This window comes from Carassius auratus, chromosome 12 (assembly GCF_003368295.1).
Source record: "Carassius auratus strain Wakin chromosome 12, ASM336829v1, whole genome shotgun sequence".
Taxonomy (NCBI): Eukaryota; Metazoa; Chordata; class Actinopteri; order Cypriniformes; family Cyprinidae; genus Carassius; species Carassius auratus.
In genome coordinates, this window is record NC_039254.1 from 4,744,398 (window position 1) to 4,767,154 (window position 22,757).

Sequence of the window (22,757 nt, forward strand, 5' to 3'; positions counted from 1 at the left end):
CCGCTACACAATTATTATGTTATTTTCGTTTAAGCTTATTAACGTTAGCGTTACAGAAAGGTCTGATTTACGCACTGTTACAGTCATTGTTTTTTTTTTTTTTTTTTTTAACAATGACATTTGAGTTCATGATTTTAATGTTGCTGTTTCTTGTGGCAGACTAAATGAAGAGTATAATGTTTCTTGTGGCAGACTGAAGAGTAATCCATGTTTTATACTGAAACTTTCCGTCTAGAAGTCCTTCCTTGGTCTTATCCATATTTCTTTGCACGTTGAACACACATAGGCCACAACTGGAAATAAAAAAAAACTGCAACCGCGTTAATTGCGTTATTTTTTTTTAACGTGTTAAATATTTCAAATTAATCGAATGCGTTAACGCGCTAATTTTGACAGCACTAATATATATATTATATTTAAAAAATATTCATTTCGGATGTGATTAATTGCGATTAATTGCAATTACTCGATTTGACAGCACTAATTACAATAGAAAACAATCGTTATTCACTATAAAAATAATTAAAAAACTTAATTATCCAATTTGTGGATAAGTTCGAATGACTTTACTTCTATTCTAAAACGTGGAAAATACTTCTTACTGGTAGTGCAAATATGAGCAGACACAAACCTTCCCCTTCTGCTGGTACTTCTGCAGTTCCTCCAGCACAAAATCCACCTGCTTGGCTGTGGGAAGGGAGGCGATGTTTCCCTCCAGGTTCTTGCAATAATGCTGAGCATTGTCATAGCTCTCCCTGCTGGAGTTGATCTGAAGACAGGCATCCCCCACATTGCTCCAGCCGTCTCCACACAGCTGAGCTACAGAGAAGTCATATAAGGAGCATTTATCTCAAGCCTCATATTTTTCCCATTTCTCCTTTGATCTCTGTTATTCAGAGACAGCAGGAGAGCTCTTAACATAATGAAAATTACTCTTCAGAACCAAGTGAAGCTGTAAAAGGGCCAATAGCTAATTTAAGAAAAGTGGACGGTTAAAAACATTACCAAAGTGGAAAATGCAAAGCACAATCAGACAGAATGATTTAGCGAATTTACAATTTAAAGAAGAAAAAGGTGTCGGGAATCCCAGGTTTCTTAGGTCAAAAATCACAAAGAGCACGGACACTCACAAATATATACTATATATAAACTCTATATATACTCTATATATATATATATATATACACACACACACACACACACAAATATATACAGTATATAAAAAACAATTAAATAAGCTCTTTATGTAATTTACAAACCAGAGATACTGGCAGAAAAAGAAGGGGTGTCTGCTGAACATGGGCTCAGTTCAGAAAAACTAGAGACCTTTCTGTCTAGACAACATTTTAAAGTAAACATAGGCATGCTCCCATCACAAAGCCTTTTGCAAAATGTAAGATAACTTCTTTTGGCTAAAATACAAATCCAGAATGCATTGTGGCAAGCTCACTGTTTCAAATTCATCTAAGATGGCAGATGCATTCAGTGTTTCCAAACTCATTCTTTTAATGTGTGAAAATTGCTTGACAAGCCCATTTTTGGCCATCAATCTCTGTTCACCAAATAAAATCTCTCTCTTATCATCCTCTGCCATTCTTACCAGGAAGGGTGTGACATTCCTGCTGTTGAGGATCCCATTGGCAGCTGAGGTTGAGGGAGCAGCTCTTGCAGTTGGCCATCTTACTGCAAATCTGCTCGTTTCTGATTAGACATTTGGTGAAATTCTTCACAGTCTAGTAAAAGAAAAAAAAGTCAAAAGAGAGAAACAAACGCAGGAATACTAGTGCATATTGTGTGGTGGAACACCGGTGCCCTCTGCAGGCCAACTTACAGCAGTGCAGTTACTGAGAGCTGAGATGCATTTCTTGCTGTCACACCACTGACATCCATTAGTGTTGGCGGTACAGCTGGTGCAGTCTGAAAAGCGGTAACATCTCTCATCCACCGTGGCTAGAGCAGAGACAAAGCAGAGATGGCAGAGATGAGGAGCGAAAAACTGGCAGTCCTAAGTATTAATATCCAACAGATATTAATCTAGAGAGACATCCAAGCTCTTTCACAACCAACTCTCATATCAGACCCTTAACCAAAGTAGAAGAGAAACATTTAGCACTTCAAACACCTTCCCTTTTACCTATTCCCCATTTACTTCTAATCGCAAGACTTCAAACAGTGTGACTTATGCAGAGAATCAAAGAGGCCTCTGTTCTACGTCTGTTTCTTTTGACAATCCTTTATTCAATAATAACGAGTGTCTCCATGTCCTTACTTCACCACATTTGCTACCTCTTCCCTAGTCTTAAAAAGCTATATTTAAACACACAACACAGCATCATTTCTTGTACAGCAACTTAATCTACAGTAAACCTATAAGTGTTAATTATTCTATGAATTATGGTATCAGCCAACACACATATTTATATACAAATACATACAATTATAGTTACTATATAGTATTATTATCATACATAAAAGTATTGTATAAATAGTAAATAGTTATTATAGCACCACTCTTCTCCAAAATATATAGTTAGTTATTTGTTCAAATCTATATTAAAGCACAGCAATATTGTGAAATATTATTACAATTAAAAACCACTGTTTTGTTGCAATGATGTATTGAAATGTGATTTCTGTTATGCAAAAAAACTAAAAAAAGTTTCAGTGACGTAAACCTTCAGAAATCATTCTTGTTGATCATGCTAATTCGGTGATTCAGAAACATTTCTTACTATTATCAATTATGAAACCAATGTTGATTAATTTTAAAAAATGTATTTGCTTACATTTTACCCACAAAAAAAAACTATACAAAAATAAAATCACAATTCAGTAATAAAACTGATTAAAGTTTCACCATACTGAATATAACAAAACAGTCCTTTTGTAAATGTACATTTATTTAGTGAATGATTTAAATCAAGTCTAATCAAGTAATTATTGTTATTGGCCTCAATAGTCATGTTGTATGTGTTCTGGCATTATTTCAGAGTACGTAGTCTTTTTTTTTTTTTTCATTCAGACTGGAGATTTCTTTTTTTTTTTTTTTTTTTTTTTTGAATTGCTGTAGTACTGTAGTAGTACTAGAGATTTAACAGCGGCAAACAGCGATGCAGAAAACACGGAACCACTCAAATACCATAACAAGGCCAGCACTGCCAGGGATTATCCCAGCATGCACCTCTCCAGACCTCAAATCAAACGAAATGAAGCCAAATATTGCATTGGCTGGAGGTCCACACACTCACTCTCAAAGACAAAATTTTGGCTGGTTTAGTGTGATTGGTTGTGTTCTGACAGGTGGCAAAAGATCAAACAAACTGGCAGTCCTGCAGAGCAGAGGAGGGCTGTGGGAAACTCTCCTCTGTGTCTGCTTCAGACAGCTTGTGCCCCCTCCATTACTCTCTCATTAACACAGCCAGTGCACAATGTAGCAGCAAACCCGAGGGCTTAGATCAGCACACACAAGAAGGGCTGATTTCTTGGCTTGGGCACGGTGGAAAATGTTTTAGCTGAGGGTGGCAGGGGAGTCTCTAAGCCTCTTCCAGATACCTACCAGCTTTGGCAGGGCAGAAAGGAGCAGGTGTAGCACTGTTAGTGAAGCTGGGCTCCCAGGACATGCAGTAGCTCTCTTTCCAAATGCAGCGCACACCAGGGCCTGCGGCCTCACAACGCTCCTGCCCCAGGAAGGCCTCACAGCTGGGTGGCCTGTAGATTAGTACGTCATTCAGAAGGACGCTGGAGAAACCCCCGAACACATACATGGACCTAGAAGGAAAAGAAGATGGAGAATTTTAAGTATACAACAACATTTTGTGAGTGTGTGTGTTCATTTAGATTTCTCACCCATTACTGGTCACTGCAGTATGTCCAAAGCGATTCACATCTCTGTGCAAGTTTGGTTTGGGAAGGACCTTCCACTCGTCACACGCTATAAGAAAAAAGAAAAAACACATCTGTTTAAGAATTATATAGTCATAACTATGGAACATTTAGCAAAAAAAGTTAATTTTATAATTTTTTAGATTATATTCATTTTTTGTTATGAAAAGGCATTTATTATATTAATAATATGTATAATTATCATAATATTTTCTCACCACTTTACCATTTCCAACGTTTGAGGTCAGTAAGTATTTTCAGCAAGGATGCATTAAACTGATAAAAAGTGATTTTTAGATTTTTAGAAAAAATATATATTTCAAACAGAAAAAATGTTCCTTCTGAACTTTCTATTCATCAAGGAATCCTTACAAAAAAAAAAAAATCCACATTGTTAATACTAATAACTAAAGACTGCAGTAATGGCTGCTGAAAATGCAGCTTTTCCATCACAGGAATAAATTGCATATTCAAAAACAAAAACTATTATTTTTACTGTATTTTCATCAAATAAATGCAGCCTTGGTGAACATAAGAAATGTATTACAAAAACATTTAATAAATACTACCAACCTCAAACTTTTTAATGGTAGAGTATATCAAACACGCAGTAAAGTATCATCACTAACCAATGTCATAGGCGAGGAAGTCAGCAGAGAAGCATTTGGCTCCATTGCTAAGAGAGGTGTCATTGTGGGTATTTCCTCCAAAGATGAGCAGAGTTCCTCCCAGCAGCACAGACGAATGCAGGTAACGTGGGTAACCGCTTTCTCTAAGAATCGTCCTGCAACACACAACAAACATCATCAAATTGTTGCACCAAATCTGAAACTAACTATTCCTCTAAAATGAAATTTTGTGTTAAATCCGTCTGTGTGCTCTTACCATGTGCGGGTCTGAACCTCATAGCGGTAAAGATCATCCACAAGGCCGTATTTGTTTGCTGGAAGAGATTTGTAGCCCCCGTGGACGTACACGCTCTTGCTGCTGCTGTCATACACGCTGCTGTGGCCGTACCCACCCTGAGCGATCGCTCCTCTGGTCTCTGGCACTAGCCATGTGTTTGTCCCTGTGCACAGAAACAAAATCATTGAGTACACCTTTAAATATAATATTCTCTTTAATTATAAAACCTGCTTTGTCTCTCAATAACCAGTCTGTGAGAATTTGACTTGATGTTTCAGTATAATGAGTGGAATAACAATGACTTACCTCATTCCAATGAGATCTGGTTTGTGGTATAAGTTCACAAACCCTTGTAAGATCACTTGAGCACATAAAGATTATGCCCTTATCCAGGAGTTTAACAGGATTAAAAAAAGGTACAGATTATCCGAAAGCTTCAGCCTGAGAGACACAGAGCCTCTGGCAATATTTTATCTGTACACTGGTCTTTGCAAAGAACCACAGCTCCATCTACTGGACCGCTGGGGTAAAATTAAAAATCAAATCTGTTTCAACTGATGCAGATCTACTCGTTTTACAGCTGCTCTCAAAAGTTTTTACATCATCTTTAAATGACAACAAAATGCACAACCAGTGTTGTTACTGTTAACTAAAACTATTAAAACATTTCATTATTTAATTTTTATATAACTATTTTTAAATGTTTTATTTAACTACTAATTCACTATTGAAATAAAGCAAAAATTAAATATAAATATTAAATGGAAACGTAAATAAATAAAAAAAATCACCAAAATCTAATATAAATTAAACCAAAATAGAAAAAAAAAAAAAAAAAAACTTCTAAAACTAATACAAATAACAAAAACACATAAAATGAACAATCAAAATGAAAACAGTATTTTAAAATATTAATACATGCTACATATAATAATACTTAAATGACACTTTATACAACGTACCTACAGAACTTCTCAATCCCAATCAAATACACTACTCAGTCACTCACTGATGTTGTATTCCTGAACATTGCTGATGTAGCTGTAGATGGAGGAGTAGCCGAAGATGACCACCATCACCACATCACCGTTCTCCAGCTCTACTATATGGGCAGAGTGGCCTTCCACAGCGTAGACCAGGCCATGGGCCGGCACACTGGGGGTCTTCTGCGACCACGTCATTTTGGGTATGTTAAACACCCACAGTTCATCTGTCACGTTACTGGCACCCATCTCCAACTTGCCGCCAAACATGTAGATGTCATTCTGAAAGAAAGAAAAATTATTAAATAACATGCTTAAAGAAAGTTGATCAACTGATCTACTGATCAATATTACAAACTAAGATTGCCAAAATTAACATGGCGGTGCATGTGATTAATGGCCAGATTTACTAAACAAGGCAAATTAGCATGAAAGCGCAATATCATAAAAACACAGATGGGAGTGGAAAGTTCTGCTGTTGATCTAGTGACAATCCACACATTAAAGAACACAGACACAGCAATCAACCACTCACACGTTATGAATGTGTTCACTGTTATTTTTGATCAATTTAATGGATTCTTCTTCTTGCGAAATAAAAGTAAAAAATTTTAAAAGTATTAAAAATCTTACTGACTTGAATGGTAGTGTATCTAATATATAAATCATATCAAGAAATGTCATTAATTTAATTACCATATTTTTCGCACCTGAGTATAAGTCGAATCAGCCCAAAAATACATCATGACGAGGAAAAAAACCTATATAAGTCGCACCGGACTAAAAGTCGCATTTTTTTAGAACCAAGAACCAAGATAAAACATTACCGTCTACAGCCGTGAGAGGGCGCTCTATGTCTTCAGTGTAGACTACAGGAGAACTGAGCAGCATAGAGCGCCCTCTCGTGGCTGTAGACGGTAATGTTTTCTATTGGTTCATATCTCTTGGTTCATGTCAAATTAATTTTGATAAATAAGTCGCACCTGACTATAAGTCGCAGGACCAGCCAAACTATGAAAAAAACTGTGACTTATAGTCCGGATAAACCGGTATTTAAGTATTTGTAGAAACGCTAATGCAAAGACCATAAACTCCAGGTCAGCTAAAACATCTCTGCAAATGATAACATTCATAAACTGTGGAGAAAGTTGTTTTAACTTTAATTATTGCCAAGAAGAGAGAACAATAACTGCTGTTGCAGGATCCTCCTTGTTTAGATGCTCAAAGCAGCATACACAGACCAAAAGCTAGAACATGTAATCAGCTAAATAGCCTTGTTCACTCATTCAGACACTGATTACAGCTATTTAGCTTAAAGACAAATAAAAAAAATTTCTTTCTAAATGTTTTTGTAACATTTCAACTTTGATGTTACCCGATATAGTGCCAAGGAGTGTCCGTATCTCGGCAGGGGTCCGCTACTGATGGGCACAGTGTTCCAGATGCCACTTTCCAGATTATAACTGCAAAGGGGAAAAAAAATGGTTTCCTCTATAGTCATTTCCATAACTAAAGTGGAAAAAAACATTGTTCAGACTGAGATGGCTTCATAATTACACAAATTATCCAATATTCCAGTAATAAGTACTTTCTCCAAGACTTTAAACTGAAATGTCAAATCCACAACGTCGGAAGTGCTCCGTCCACAAAGAGCTCCCTCAGAGAACATTTAGACTCACAGTTTCTACCCTCAAACTGTCAAATTAATCAAACTCTACTCCAACCACAGCTCACACTGATTTATTATTAGTATTAGTATTGTTCCTGCCATTCTATTGTTTTATTTTAGATTACGGTCACATACGCACATATGCAAATAAGCCTTTTTGTTATGCTGTGCACAGCTCTCTGAATTATCACTTACTTTAGTACCATCTGAAAGTTGCTGTAGTTAAAGACGTAGCCACCAACAACCCACATGATCTTTTCCTGCACCACGGCCTTATGAGATGCTCTTCCCAGCGATGCTCCAAAAGGCTTCACAGTAGGCATGATCCAGTAAGACTCAGTGGAGGGCACTGTTAGTGAGCAGTCTGGACCTGAGAGAGAGAAATAGAGAGAAAGACACACAATACCTTATAATAATTGTCGTACCAATAAAGCATATATTGAATTGAATTGATAGAGAAAAGAAAGAAAGAATTTTATTTTTGACATAAAATATTATCATAGTATTCTCAAGTACTCATGAGATTTTTAAGCTAATATTTCAATAATGTAACAACACATGTTCATGTTTATGGTTCTCTAATATTGGTTAATGGTCACATGACACACGGGCAGATCTAATCCAGTGTTTTATTTTGACTTTGTAGCTGGACTTCAAAGTGTATTTAAAAAGCGTGCCAAAAAACAATAATATAAATGAATTAAAATATGAATAAAATGTACCCGTGCCCTGTAAAATAAACCTGAAATAAAAATGAGTTTTTGATTATAGCAATAATTTTATTTTACATTAACACTAATGTTTATGTTTTAAATTCTTTACTTTCAAACTGACAAACTTTTTAACATTTCAAATCCTTTCTCCTTTTTTTGTGAAATTCTATAAACACGTTATCACTTTATAAAATGTTGGAAATTGTGCAAATCTGCAAAAAAAACAAACTTGAGGGCAAGGTTGCAATTATTTTCACCAAAACATAGTAAACGACATGACATTGTGTAATATTACAAATCAAAATAACTGTTTTCTATTGGAATATATTTTATACAAATTTCCTGTGATGACATGGCTGAGTTTTTAGCAGTCGTTACTTAAATGATCAGTGTCACATGATCCTTCACAAATCATACTAATGTGTTCAAAGTGTCAATGCTTTGACAAATAAATGCAGCTTCTGTGAACATGAGACGTCTTTCAAAAATACTTCATAATCTTTATTACTCCAAACTTTTGGCCAACAAGGTGAAACCCTTAAATCCCTGATCCAAGGTAACATGTCTTATTATATTTACTATTTATAAACAGATCACTTAAACAGCTTTTTACAGACATTACTATGACCACTCACACTTCTCTAAATTGCTATTTTCTGTATCTCCTCACATGAGGCTTAGCGAGTAGCTGGCCAGAAAGGCTCATTAAATTATCCTCAAGACATCCTGATGTGAATCCTCCATCAGGTTTAAATGTGCTTTTACATTTTGTGTCACAGTGGCAGTCTCTGAAAAGGTTGCTGCAGTGATGCAGACGTGACAGACGCACTATTAGAGAATCAACACCAGGGGGAGACAACCCACATGACAACAAATCAACCTGAGACGCGATGCACTTTCTCAGCATCCTGTAACATACAGGAAAGGGGAGGAAATGAGAGCGGAAGTGAGCAGTACCTTGCCAGCTGTCATTGCACACGCAGAGCTTTTCCCCAGTGAGGTCGCAGTAGCCGTGATCGGGGCTGCCACAGTTGTTCCTGCAGTACGGGATGTCACAGGCCGCACCCTTCCAGTACTTATCGCATTCACAATACACACGGCTCGCTATCGAGTTCCCCGAGGTGCACTTCCCGTGGCCAGAGCAGTTATTTGGACATGAGTTGATTCTGTCGAGGGAGAAATGAAGAAACGGGTTGCAAAAACAAGAGGAACTTTCTACTGAGAAGCCTGAAATAGGCAAGTGTATAATGAACAGGACTAAGCCTGTGATTACTCTGAGAATAAAACATGCACAGAGGAAATAAAATGAAGACATTACATGTCGTGATAACACCTGGACGAACAAGCAGGCTTTTTTCACTAAAAACAGTGCTGATGCTGAGTGTTATTAACTCACGAGTAGAAGATTTCAAATCCTGTCAGGTTGTAGGCAGCGTCGCTAAAAAAGTGCAGGAGTGCGTAGCCTGAGTTGGTCTCCACTTCAGGGACGGTCTCGTTCCCTTTCACTTCAGGGACAATGAGACCACTGTAGGAAAAGTATAGAAAAAAAGGCTTGTTAGGAAATTATCTCTTGTTTTTTCCATAACAGCAGTAGCTAATTCCATTTGTCCTGCAGTAAAGTGAAACGTTCCTGCGTGACTCCAGAGTTCAGGCTCCTCGGAAAATCTGAATTTTTGTTGTTTCAAAATCTATTTTTAGGTTCATGCTCACAAATGTTGATATAAAATATTTATTAAATATGTCAAAAGTAATAAATATATATATATATATTAGAAAGAGAGGGGAAAAAATAAATACATTTTGCATCTGAAAGTGAAACTCCTACAAGTGCATATTCAATCAGGTCAGGCACAGAAATAACTGTCCATACCTTTTCAGTGCTAATCCTTCACTGTTTGTCTTTAATAAATCTAAAGACAGTACTACTTTAACACCAAAAGATGATTTGAGCTGGCACAAGCTGTTAGTAAATCTGGCCCTTAATATTCCTACCATACAGTATAAATTAGTCTTTATGCATGAAAATAACTGCATTTTTATGTTAGGAAACACCATTGTGAAGGTGCTTCGCATGGAAAACCAGTTTTTCTTTCAGAAAACACACTCACCTGAAGACGGCTACTAAGGGAGCATAAATCGAATCTCCGTCATAGACGTACATGTGGTCCCAGCTACATTCGGTCGCAAAATGGTTAAATCGTAACCTCAGGACTGCGTTTGGGCTGCAAAACAAAGGTGATGACATAATGCTTAAGAATGTGTTGCTGGCTGCGTAATCCATTATGAGAACATATTACAGCAGAATCGTTTCTGCCAAGTCTGAAGGGTGCAAGCAGAATGTGCTCCTCCAAGCCTTTTCTGGTAATCTAACACAGAAGAAAACACCCTTGTAAGGGCTGCTGAAGTGTATTTAAATAGGGGTTATGCAAGAAGAAGTGTGAGCACAACAAAACTTTGATGAGAAATAACACTTACTAGCCCTCAATCAGCCAGGTGCACTTGGTTTTGTACTTGTAGTTGATGGGGCCATCTGTTAGGTACCCAGACGGCTCAGTCAACCTGAAAAATAAGATCAGAGTTGCAGTTCAGAGGACCACATCAATCTGAGCCCAAGGGACAAACAGAACAATGCTATGCTTAAAAAAAAAAAACATGCAAAAGGCATTGCAGAAAAGTGCTTTTTCAGTACAAATAGGCACAACGATGGAACTGGTTTCTGTGGTTACTTATGGCCATATGGACACAGGCTTGTGTGGGAGCAGATCCACAATGATTCACTGCTCCAAATGCGCTCATGACACAGGCCTAGCCAATCAGTTTCCACTCCTTCCAGACTGCAACAGAGCCATCGGGCCCATGGAGTGACAACATTTGGATCCATATTGTATCATCACGGAGCACCCATGGCCTGTCTGTGTCCCGGGCCACATTAACCACAGCAAGCTGGCGGCATTGTTTGCCCAGACAAGCCCTATTGTTTGTAGATGCTGACTGGAAGGGATGTATCCTTATGTACAATGACCTCAATACTCCACAGAAACACTTTTAATTGAACATGTTATTGCTGCTTGAATAGCCAAACATTCCTCAGGGCGTATTCTACAAGGAAATCAATCTAAGTGACATTGCTAAGACCTTCAGTCCTGCTGTTCTTGAAGAAAACAAAAAGAAGAGCCGAGCGGATGTTGCAAAAGCATCCTAGCGTGTATCGGAGGAAACCAACACATCAATATTCACAATATAAGGCTATATAAGAATTAGATTGGTTTGTTTCTTCATTAAAACAGATTTGGAGGAATCTAGCATTACATCATTTGCCCACCAATGGTTCCTCTGCAGTGAATGGGTGCCGTCAGAATTGTGAAGTGAAAAGCTGTGTATTTGTAAAAAAAGCTGGGGGGGGGGGTTCCCCTTGGCAAGACATTAAATTATGGATTTGAGTCATGTTGTGGATTACTGTTATGTTTTTATCAGCTGTCTGGACTCTCATTCTGACGGCACCCATTCACTGCAGAAGATCTATTGGTCAGTAAGTGATGTAATGCTCAATTTCTCCAAATCTGTTCTGATGAAGAAACAAACTCATCTACCACTTGGAAGGCGTGAGGGTAAGTATATTTATTTTCATATTACATTTTCATTTTTAAGTAAGCTATTCCTTTAAAGTTCGAGTTTGCCATTTCTGTGCCAAACAAAACTGCAAAAATGACAGCTACCATGTATACGTTCTTGTATACATGGTAATTAGCATATTCACAATAGAATGGAAAGACACGGACATTCATTAACTGCTATTGTCATCTGGAAAAAACAGGAGATGCTCGCTTTTGCAATGCATCATGTTGCTTTTTTGTAATTGTGCACAGTAATTGAATCGGCTCATTAATTCTCATTCATGTCTCTGACAACGGCGCACAAGAGAACGACCTTGAGTCTTACTGTGCTTTTGCTTGTCTGTTTATTTTAATGTGTGTAATTAAATCTGTCTTTTCCTCACTAGACAAATGTGTTTCTTCCTAGACTTTTCTCACGTCTTGTCACATCAGCAATCTAGCTGACTGGTAAATTTCTGAAAAGCTACTGTAATTTTTGCCATGCAAGCAAATTTTTCATTACAGTAAATATTCCAAACAAGGTTTCAAATCACATCACATCAGAATTATGATTAATACAAGCAGGATTCTATAAACCATATTCTGGCTTCATTGGGTTATGTAAATAAAGTGCCCTCCAAAAGTTTGGAAACTCCCTAGGCAAAGTGGGATTTTGGACAATGTCAGAATAACTTATTGAACTGTTATAATTTCAAGCAATAACCATTTTTTATTAATCAATACTCTTAATAATATAAATATATACACTACCATACAAAAGTTGAATGTTATCAAAATGTATTTTACATTATTAAACATGTTTTAATTATTATTTTGATTAAATATACAGTAAAAAATAAAAATACAATTTAAAATAACTATTCTATTTTAAAATATTTTAAAATGTAATTTGTTTTGCTTTAGTGTCCTTCAGAACATGATCCTTCAGAAATCAATCTAATATGCTGATCTGGTACTCAAGAAACATTTCTTAATATTATCAATGTGTAATAATTTTTTGACATTATTGTTTAATGTAAAAGTTAAAAAGAAAAGCTTTTATTTGAAATCAAAATCTTTTTTTAACAATTTTTATCAATTTTTAACAGTAGTGAACACATCACACAAAAAGACATTTTTTCTATTAACCTTTTTTTTTTTTTTGAAGATAACTGAATCACAAAATGTAGCCTTCCTTTAGCTAATCAGCTTTAGACAGATTATACATTTATCTATAACTTTTCGCTTTTATTTAATTTTTATTTTTTTGTCATCCCTCAATACATCATCATCGAAAATTAATAAAGACGCCCAAAACCTATTTTTTTCAATGGCATTCTAAACCTTTTAGTTTGCTGACCATATAAACATATCCAAATTCTGTAATGAAAGAAAAACTACATTCATAAGTGTGCATCATACCAAAAAGTAAAAACAGCCTGCAAACAAAAGTCATGGCTGTATTTCTCTAGTAATCATTTCTCTCACTCCGTGAATCATTCCTCACTTAAACTGAAGAATCCCTTCAAAACAAAATTTCTGACGTACATCAAACCTAATGCAAAAGCTGAAACCTGGCACAGCCATTCTTGTTGTTAGTTAAACTGTAGCCTATTAACAAGCTATTTCTCCACTCTGCGTTCTGTATGTCTATAATCAGACCCTGAGATTTTAAGAGCAGTTAAAAACAGTAATCGCGGTGCACCACTTCCTGTGCTGGGGAGGACATCCCTCAGGCTGTATGTTGGCGAGAGGGATGTTTCTTTGTGCAGGCAGACACTCATCGGCCCAGAAGAGAGGGAACTGTAGGTGAGTCAACAGTTAAAATATTCACCAGGTTTTCATGAATCTTTTATAGCCCAGTACCACAGCAAATGTATCCACCAACAGCCAGGATTTAATACCTATCCCAGCGGCTTTGAAGCTGCCACTGGACATGGTTCACTCAGCCTCACTCAAAGGCTGAGAGGACCTCTTCGTCATCCAAATCAAGCCCCACTACCTGTCCACTGAGATCTGTTCTTACTGCCCTTGCCTTCCTGTGGTCGGCATGTTGCCTCCCACCGCTTGATCATTAAGCTGTTGTGTAACAAGAAAGCTGTTTTTAGTTCCAGTATTATGTGGAGGCAAGGACACTAGGTTAGGACTGCTGAACAATTCAGGTTTGTTCATTTATTTGACAAGCTGTGGTATCATCTATCCACTGTACAACCGTTTAAATGGATAGTACACCCTTAAGGTGTTCCAAACCTGTATGAGTTTCCTTCTTCCGTTAACCAAAAAATAAGATATCTGAAGAATGTTGGCAACTATACAGTACAGTCAACTGTTTGGTTACCAGTATTCCTGTAAATATCATCCAAAACTCAAACAGGTTTGGAACAAATTGAGTTCCATAAACATCTGAACTGTATGCACATCATACTAAACAAAATAACATAAATATACAAAGAAGTTAGGCTACTTCACCAAATTTCAAAAACAATGAGGAGCTATATTTAATCTGACACTGAGCGAGATAGATCGAATGTACAACAGGAAGATCTGTTGAGAAAGTGACTCCGCTAAAGGCTGTGAAATGTAAACTGTGACACTTTTACTGACAAAGGGGATTTTTGAGTGGAAGTACCATTAGATAGGATTCAAACACTCTTTGTTTTTGTCCAGGAAGTTTGGGTGAAGTGTGATACAGGAGATGCATCCACACACATATTACAAAGGACTGGATCTATGCTTAGTCTAAAGCAAGAGAGATTTTAAATAGATTTCATATGTTGCCTCCAGTGTACTCACCTTGTCTGGCCTACATTTTGCACATTAACTGGATCCTTAATGGTAATCTATATGAATTGGAACCTAGAAGCCAGTTTTAAAAGCTAATACAGGAAAATGAAGGGAAACTAAATATTGGTAATTGCCTTGTATAGAATTTAAGGGTGTGTTTACACTTGGAGTTCGGTTCTGTTAGTTCTTTAGATCTGAACTAGTGTTGTAAAAAGACCTGGTACTTCGGTACCAAGTCGGTACTAAAAAAATGAAAATGTGACGGGACCAGGTTTCTTTAAGTACCGGTGGCACCGAGTACCCAGTCAACCCGGTTCTTGACGTATACAGCGCTATGATTTCCGCGAAGCAGAAAACGCAGACGGAATCCCAAAATCCAGGCATGAAAATGAAACTTACATTTTAATATGGGCAGTCAAGGAATTTGTCAAAGGTAGCATAAATTAATCAAATCAAGTCTCCATATGGACCAGTATCTGCAAATGTTAAGCCGCAAAAATTGGTTGAAATATGAATCCTGCATGTTCTGCACGTCTCTGTGTGAGTGAATGAATGACAGAGATGTGTGGGTTTGTTTACTACATAGACTGAAGCGAGTAACGCTTGCAGTAAATTCCAGCATCTTCCATCTAAATGAGGACATAAATACATAAACATCATCACCAGAACTGTTCAGAGTCACTTCACAAGCATTTTACAGTTTCATTGAGTAAAACCAGTGTCAATTTAGAGGTCACCCGTCAAAATAAAAGTTCATTTTTACATAAAAGCATTGTGCTAGAAATATTACTATTATCTAGTAGAATGTATGTGATACTCCAACTACTGTTGAAAAATTTTTTTATAAAACTTTTTAAAGAAATAACTCACACAATATTTCTTCCATGCTTTAATTTTAATAGCAAATCCTCTTTATTGAAAAATGTTATGTGTTTAAATTGCATTTATTAAAAGACAAATTAAATTTGGGTGAAACTTTTTCAGAATTATATTACTTGTAGAAAAACTTTAAACACAATTGTAAACAATGGAATTGGTTTTATTTTTAGTGATAAAAAGTGTTTGTTTTTTTAATTAGCATTTCTTTTGTGTTTTGCTTTGGTACCGAAATTGGTACCGAGAACCATGGAAATGGAAAAACAGACTTTTTCAAACAATCGGCCTATTATCTCTGTTTAGTACCAACTCTGATAACACACATGCTGTGAAAAAGGCAGGTTCCAGCTGTGTCAAATCGAGGGATATAGAAAACAAAGGTTTTGAAGAAAGCTTTACAGTATCTGAGCACAAGTCTAAGCCAAGCATCTGTTAGGCTTGTCTGATGAAGATGATGTAACTTACATTGCACTTCAGATAGTCATCCATAAAGATCAGACTAAAAATAGTGCACAGATCATGTCGACTGACTTGGCTTAACCCAAATACCAAATCGGTTCGCCAACAACTATCCAGCAGTCTAGAGCACACAATATTTCAAGAGGACCACAGACATATTTCAAATAGATGTTTGCACAAGGGCAGTTGAAACACATTTGGGAAGCTGGCACGTCCTGTGGTGTGAAATGATATACTCGTTCTAAAATCATTTGAAAAGACTTTCCTAATTCTTTTATAATTACTATGGATGAATATTTTATGATTTTGTAATAATGGAGATCCTAACAAGAATATTTGTACTTTTAAAAAGGCATTTGTCTCAAGGCAGGACCATTTTAATTGAACTAAACGGTCTAAAAGGTTACAAAAAAGAAAAATTATATTTAAAATATTAGTGTTAAAGTAACCGGTAACACTTTACAATAATTATTAATTTGTTAACATTAGTTAGCTACATTAGTTAAAATAAACTATCAATGTGCAATATTTCTACTGTGTTTAATAATCTTTTTAGTAAAGATTAGTAATCTTTATACGAAACTTTAAAATATTAAAATCAAAATTTGTATCTTAAAATTACTTAATGCACTGCGAACAAGCAATATACAATCTTATTTTTATGAACTAATATTAACAAAGATGAATCAATTCTGTAAAAATATATATTGCTCATAGTCAGTTCACATTAACTAATGCATTAACAAGAGATCTTATTGTATGTTAAGTGTTACCAAAATTATGTATGTCACATCCCGTTCCATACATACATTTTATATAAAAATGATTTAAAGTTACACAAACATGCATTAACTACCCATTAACAAGGACTGAAAGTACTAATTAAGTCTTAAGAAAAGTCTTTAACTAATAAAAAAAAAAACATCTCTCGAAATTGAAAGGAACTTAAAGGCATAGTTCACCCAAAAAAAAGAACATTCTGAAAAGACCTTCGTTCATCTTTAGAACACAAATTAAGATTTTTTTATGAAATCCAAGAGCTATCTGACCCTCCGTAAGACAGGAAGGGTCCTACAACAATCAAGGTCCAGAAACGTAGTAAGGACATTGTTAAAATAATTCTTGAGACATCAATGGTTCAACAGTTTAAAAAATTCAACAGCTATTTTTGTTTTCTATGCGCACAAAATGTATTCTCCTAACTTTGTAAAATTAAAGAAATTAAAGTTAGAAAAATGGCATTACAAAGGTAAAAACACAATTCCACTGTAAATGACTTTAAGGAGTCAAATATCACCTTGTAATGTGAAGGCAAATTTTTGATCAAATATTGGTTTATTGATTAGAAAGTGCTCTTAAATATTTAACTGTGCTCCTATTTTTTTGTTTTAAATTAGGAGCAAAAGTGCTCCTTAAAAGAAAAGTAAGCATAGAGCCCTGAAAATTCACACACTACACAGACAATATAAAGGACTCAATTTATGGACAAAACCAACCTAAGTTTTAAAAACATTTAAACAGTTACATTATCATTTTATTTCTTATTATTTCTTAAAACTTTTGCAAAATCTTTATGAAGTTAAGTAATCTACTGTAGCTTCAAGTTTTCCTGTGGACTTCAGTATAGAAAAAGGAAGTTACATCATGATATGGCACAAACCCCTCTCTTAGCAAGCCTAAGTTTAGGCAACATCATGAAGTAACTGCTCAAGAAATTTACAAAGCACTCCCTTTTAACAATAAAGTTGACTCTATTTGAAGATTAACTTGCCATTGGTTGGACATTGATATATTGCAAAAATCTAGCTAATATTTCACTTTGAGGAATGTCAGGTTTTTATTTTATTTTTTTCTTCAGAAAAAGAATTAAAACTTAGGTTCATCCTCATTTCTCGTTCTATTTTACCTTTGATCACACACACCCTGGTCTCCATCTACATTATTAAAGAATCATTATGCACTGAAATTGTTGCTTATGAATCTGAAACCTGACACAGGTCATTAATAATTCCGCATCCTCATAAAAAACATCTGCTTAAGCAATAAATGGCCGAAACAATGGAGTGGCACACCAGACACAATTTCTATCCCATGTATCCACTTAGCCAGTCTTTATAAAAGCAAACTGCTATCTGTCAGGAGGATGACAACCTTTGTTGTTTGATCATGCATCTTATGGAGCATCTAACAGGTGATGACACATGCTCAGATAATATCTCAGTACTTCCCATTCACCTGGAACAGCATGAAAGGCCCAACAATGGGCGAGAACATCAAAACAACAACACAGTTCATTTCCTTTTATTCAGCTATTGTTTTTTCAACCTTTGTGATACAGGTCTTAGAGTTAGGCTGAAGTTTCATTTGAGTGACAGCACTTATAAATGCCAATAGCATCCTTTTGGCTGCTTCTAAGATGGAGAGAAGAGGGAGATCTTTGTTGCAACCGACGAGAGCGGGATGCTATTTTAAGAAACAGCTCAGGAGCTTTGTTCAAGAGTTTCATTTATCATACAGCTGTCAAACTAAGATCGTTTAAAACTAAATCATGTCTTCCCACAGTACCTTTGACATCCTTTGAGAAGACAAAGGCACAGAATTAATAATGAAAGTATAGCAGATGTTTGAAAACACTCCCATCAGATCATGTCTGTACAATTATTTAAATAATACTAATATAAACAGTGTGTGAAGTACAGGGTTACTGCAGGGTTTATGAAGGTAAATTAAAAACCTATTTAAGAACAAATAAAGAAAATCTAAGCAATAAATTGAAGGCGGCACATCAATATGCTGTTTAAATGCAAATGTCCAGGGAGCAGACAATGAGTTGTTTTGGCAGCACTTCAAAGTTTTGAAAATCCAACCTCCAACATATCTTTTGAATTAATTTTACAAAAATGGCTATAAGGCTTAAATAGCTTTGCTTACAAACAACACTAGAATACGAAAATAACTTTTACTGATCACACTGCAATTCTTGCTCAGTATGTTTGTCTTGTTTTCCATCAATAAATGTACATTTACTTGATACGGAAGAGAAGTCTTGTTTTTTGTGAAACTGATCAAAATGAAGTGAGTTTGATCTAAAAAACCATCAAATAGGCCTATCTGCCAATGGGTTCAACTTCATTCAAAATAAAACGTTATCATGCCCCATTGACAAATATTTTCTTATTTTAAACAAACTCACATAATTTCTCCAAAAAATAAAGCTTCATATCTTCATTGTGCATTTCAAGGTAAATTACATTCAAAGGGTTACTCCACCCCAAAAAGAACATCTTCTCAATCACTTACCACAATGTCGTTCCAAACACGTAAAAGCGCTCTTTGATTTGAAATAATACAGTGCATCCTTGTGGTGCGGAGGACACAGAAGAGCATAAGCACCAAGATGATATGAAGTGACACAGAGGAGACCGTTGACAGGAATTATTGAATAAAGTTGTTATTTTTGTTTTCTTCGCTTACAAAAAGTGTTCCTGTCGCTTCATATAACCCAGATTGCACATCTGAAGGCAGATTGAGTATTCTGATGATGACTTTTCATACCTTTTATGGACCTTGACACTGTTTACTTGGCAGCCTATGGGACAGTCTCAAGCCTCCAGGTTTTCATCCAAAATATCTTAAATTGTGTTCAGAAGACGACCAAGCTTTTACGGGTTTGGAATGACATGGGAATAAGTGATTAATGAGAAAAATATGTATTTTGGGGTGGAGTAACCCTTTTAAGGATTTCTATGGAAAACAAGACAAAACAACTGAGAACGATATAGTTTTTTAGCAATGCTTGACATTATGAATTTAAGACTTTTTGGTTCCATTTTAAGATCTTTTAATGCTTTTATTTGTGGAATTAAGACTTTGTAGCAAACTTAATTTCTGTGTGCTAAAAGTACAAAATTTGAATTCAACCAAACTGTGCCAGGACTCATGGGATTCACCAGGAGTATACCAAGAAAGATTTAAACATGGAAATTAAATCTAGATTTTAAGCCACAGGAAAATAGTCTGAGAGGAGGGAGCAGTCAAAAATAAAAGCCCCTCATATCAGTTTTTAACCAGATGGTACACATATGTGAAAAGTCCCTTTCAAGTTATCCAAACTTCCCAGACAAATATGAAAATCTAGCAATCAGTAACATGCTTTACAAATGATTGAACATACAATGGACCTTTGTTGCTTCCTGAGCATCACAATGACAACTCTTTGAATTTGAATACAATAACAATGAAATAAATCACATACAAAGCTGACGCTGAGGAGGTATCCTTGCATCTTTATATCGTGTCTAACATGCCCTAAATGGTACATATTAGTACCTTTGGAAAGGGCACCACATCAAGTGACGGCTTTGTACTATTTTACCCAAAAGTGCATGTACACCCATGATCACTGAATTTAACATACGAAGACCATGCTCCTCCAGAGCTAAAATCAGTCCTATTTAATAAACATAAATGCCTTTTTAAATACTCACTTGAATCTTCCCTGGCAGTGTTGACACTGGTCCCCAACCCATCCACGATCACAGACACAAGATCCGTTCACACACCTGCCTGACAGACAGCTCTTCTCGCAGGGATTAGATGGAGAGCCGTCTGAAATCAGCACCAGGGAGAACATCACACACAGCCAGAAATATCTCTGCATGCCCTGCAGTCTCGGTCTGTCCAGAAACAGTTCAGGTCTGAGCATCCTCTTTCCAGCATTCATGGTTTAGGGATGCTGCTGCTGTTGTTGTTGAATTGGGTATCAATATCTTAGGGCCCTTCTTCCCTGCTTACTGGTTCCCAGATTGTTTTAATTATAACAGCAGGGGGAGATCCGTTCACTTATGGGTCATGAATATCCCTTAAATATAGGCGATCGTTTCCCAAAGCGTAAGCAAACGCTTAACTGAAAACCTCCAGATCCGAGTGTGATATGATAAAACGAGCGTAAACACAGGCATATTAAATCATCTGTCTCGCCTCATTGTGTTTCTGAACAAGGGCAGGAATTTCCTACGTTACCTCCTGCAGTTACAGGGCTGGAAAATGATTCCCCATAACACTGAAAAAAATCTTTCCTTCCAGAGCATTACCATAACTCGAGTGATGAGATATTTCCAGCTTTAAAGCATCATATTATTCAGCGGTCTTATTTTGATCCCGTCCGCAGCCATTTTAAAGCGTAAACATTCAGCTGGCTGTCCAAACACACTGCTGGTGTGCTTTAAAAGCCTTTAAACCTTGAGCTTTTCCTGGCTAACGTTCATGGTCCACGGGAGAAACGCTAAACGGAGATGGTTTCGGAGTGAAAAGCATCCTTTATAACCGCAGGAGTCAGTAACACAGATGTTGTTTCTAATGTTGTCCGTTGCGCTGAGGGATTTGGAAAACCTGAGGAACTAACGTTATCAGTTTTCGGCATATTATTCGCTGTTTTTCAGGTTTAACGTGGTAAACTCCTTAACGAAAGCGTGGCCCCTCAGTGTGGGTATATATCATCTTCGTCCCAGTGCGTTGAAACCCTCTCAGTGTGTGAATTTTGGCCCCCTCGACCACCGTTTAAGCTCCCATAGTACGAACAGCTCTCTCTCTCGCTGGCTGCTCCTCAGGTTGGAGCAAACTCAACGCAGAGATGTCCGCGGCCGCGCATGCGCAATGGAAAGAGGTCATATTTAAAGGGACAGTGACCAATATGTGCGTCCCTGGAATGTACATTGCAGTACTTGAGAAGCTTTGTTACACGTTTGTCTTAAGGAAGTGTGTGAAAACCTAACTTCCTACCGCTATTACAATGTACCAATTTTCAAAACACAATCTAGAATACTCCATGCATTATATTGATTACGTTAATATATATTCTCATTGAATATCAAGGTTTTATGACACAGATTTCAATCACAATTGCAAGCTTCCATCTCAAATATGAACTTTGTCCTTCTCTTGAGTGTTAAGGTGCAACACTATGTGCTGCCAACTTAAGGCTGAAATACTACATGATGTCCAGCTCTTTGGGTTCAATTATCAAACTATCATGCACCTCAAACATATGCTGTGTTAATAAAAATACAAATACTATATGAAGCAAAGGTTGTTTTGGTTTTGTAAGATATATATTTTTTTTAAAATGTGCTTGTTTCTATCATGCTCTCCAAGGTTGCATTTATTTGATCAACATACAGTAAAAAAAAACTTATTATTGTGAAATATTATGACAATATAAAATAGCTGTTTTCTATTTATTTTATTTTTTTAATTGTAATTTTTCTCTGAGATCACTAAGTTGAATTTACTCCAGTTTTCAGTGTCACGTGATCCTTCAGAAATCATTCTAATAAGCTGATTTGGTGCTCAAGTTACATTAGTTGAAAATGATTCTGCTCCAATTTTTGTGGAAATCATGATACTTTTACTTCAATGGATTGAAAGAATACAAGAACAGCATTTATTTTAAATGTATTTGTAACAGCGTAAAAGTCTTTACTGTCATATTTGCTCAGCTTAATGCATACTTGCTGAATAACAATAACAAAGTGAAAGTATACAGTTTGATCTAAAATAGTTCAGAAAGCCAATGCTAGGCTGGCTCTTTTTAAGACTGTAAAAAGTAAAACATATATTTACACAACAGTAAATCTGTCAGCTGTTATACTGAATGTAATAGTCAGGGAGTCTCAGGCTGCATCCTAAAACTTAGGCAGCTGACTTGCTGTCTCGGTGCCGTATGAGGCAATGACTTTGCAGGCACCAATGACTTTGCAGGCAGCGTTTTTGCACGAAGGCAACTCATGAAACTGATTTCAGACAGACTTCTGAGGCAGCATAACGGTTTAATGATCTACAACAAAATAGAATGAGTTTTTGTGATAACTTAACAAAAATTAAATTACTGATT

At 36.3% G+C, this 22,757-nt stretch overlaps 1 protein-coding gene across 2 annotated transcripts in view; it reads right to left on the bottom strand.

Moving 5' to 3' along the window:
- Nucleotides 1–21,499, bottom strand: part of atrnl1b (attractin-like 1b) — an 88,206-nt gene extending 66,707 nt beyond the window's left edge. For both annotated transcript variants that reach the window (XM_026276392.1, XM_026276391.1), the window contains exons 1-15: nt 20,353–21,499; nt 10,629–10,712; nt 10,262–10,375; nt 9,550–9,678; nt 9,111–9,319; nt 7,636–7,810; nt 7,147–7,234; nt 5,798–6,053; nt 4,768–4,951; nt 4,512–4,666; nt 3,847–3,931; nt 3,557–3,768; nt 1,832–1,950; nt 1,601–1,733; nt 632–819 (exon numbers count right to left, since the gene is read on the bottom strand). In XM_026276392.1, the coding sequence (XP_026132177.1) occupies nt 632–819; nt 1,601–1,733; nt 1,832–1,950; nt 3,557–3,768; nt 3,847–3,931; nt 4,512–4,666; nt 4,768–4,951; nt 5,798–6,053; nt 7,147–7,234; nt 7,636–7,810; nt 9,111–9,319; nt 9,550–9,678; nt 10,262–10,375; nt 10,629–10,712; nt 20,353–20,588 (2,367 nt within the window). In that variant the 5' untranslated portion in view covers nt 20,589–21,499. The remainder of the gene's footprint in view (nt 1–631; nt 820–1,600; nt 1,734–1,831; nt 1,951–3,556; nt 3,769–3,846; nt 3,932–4,511; nt 4,667–4,767; nt 4,952–5,797; nt 6,054–7,146; nt 7,235–7,635; nt 7,811–9,110; nt 9,320–9,549; nt 9,679–10,261; nt 10,376–10,628; nt 10,713–20,352) is intronic.
- Nucleotides 21,500–22,757: the final 1,258 nt, after the last annotated feature.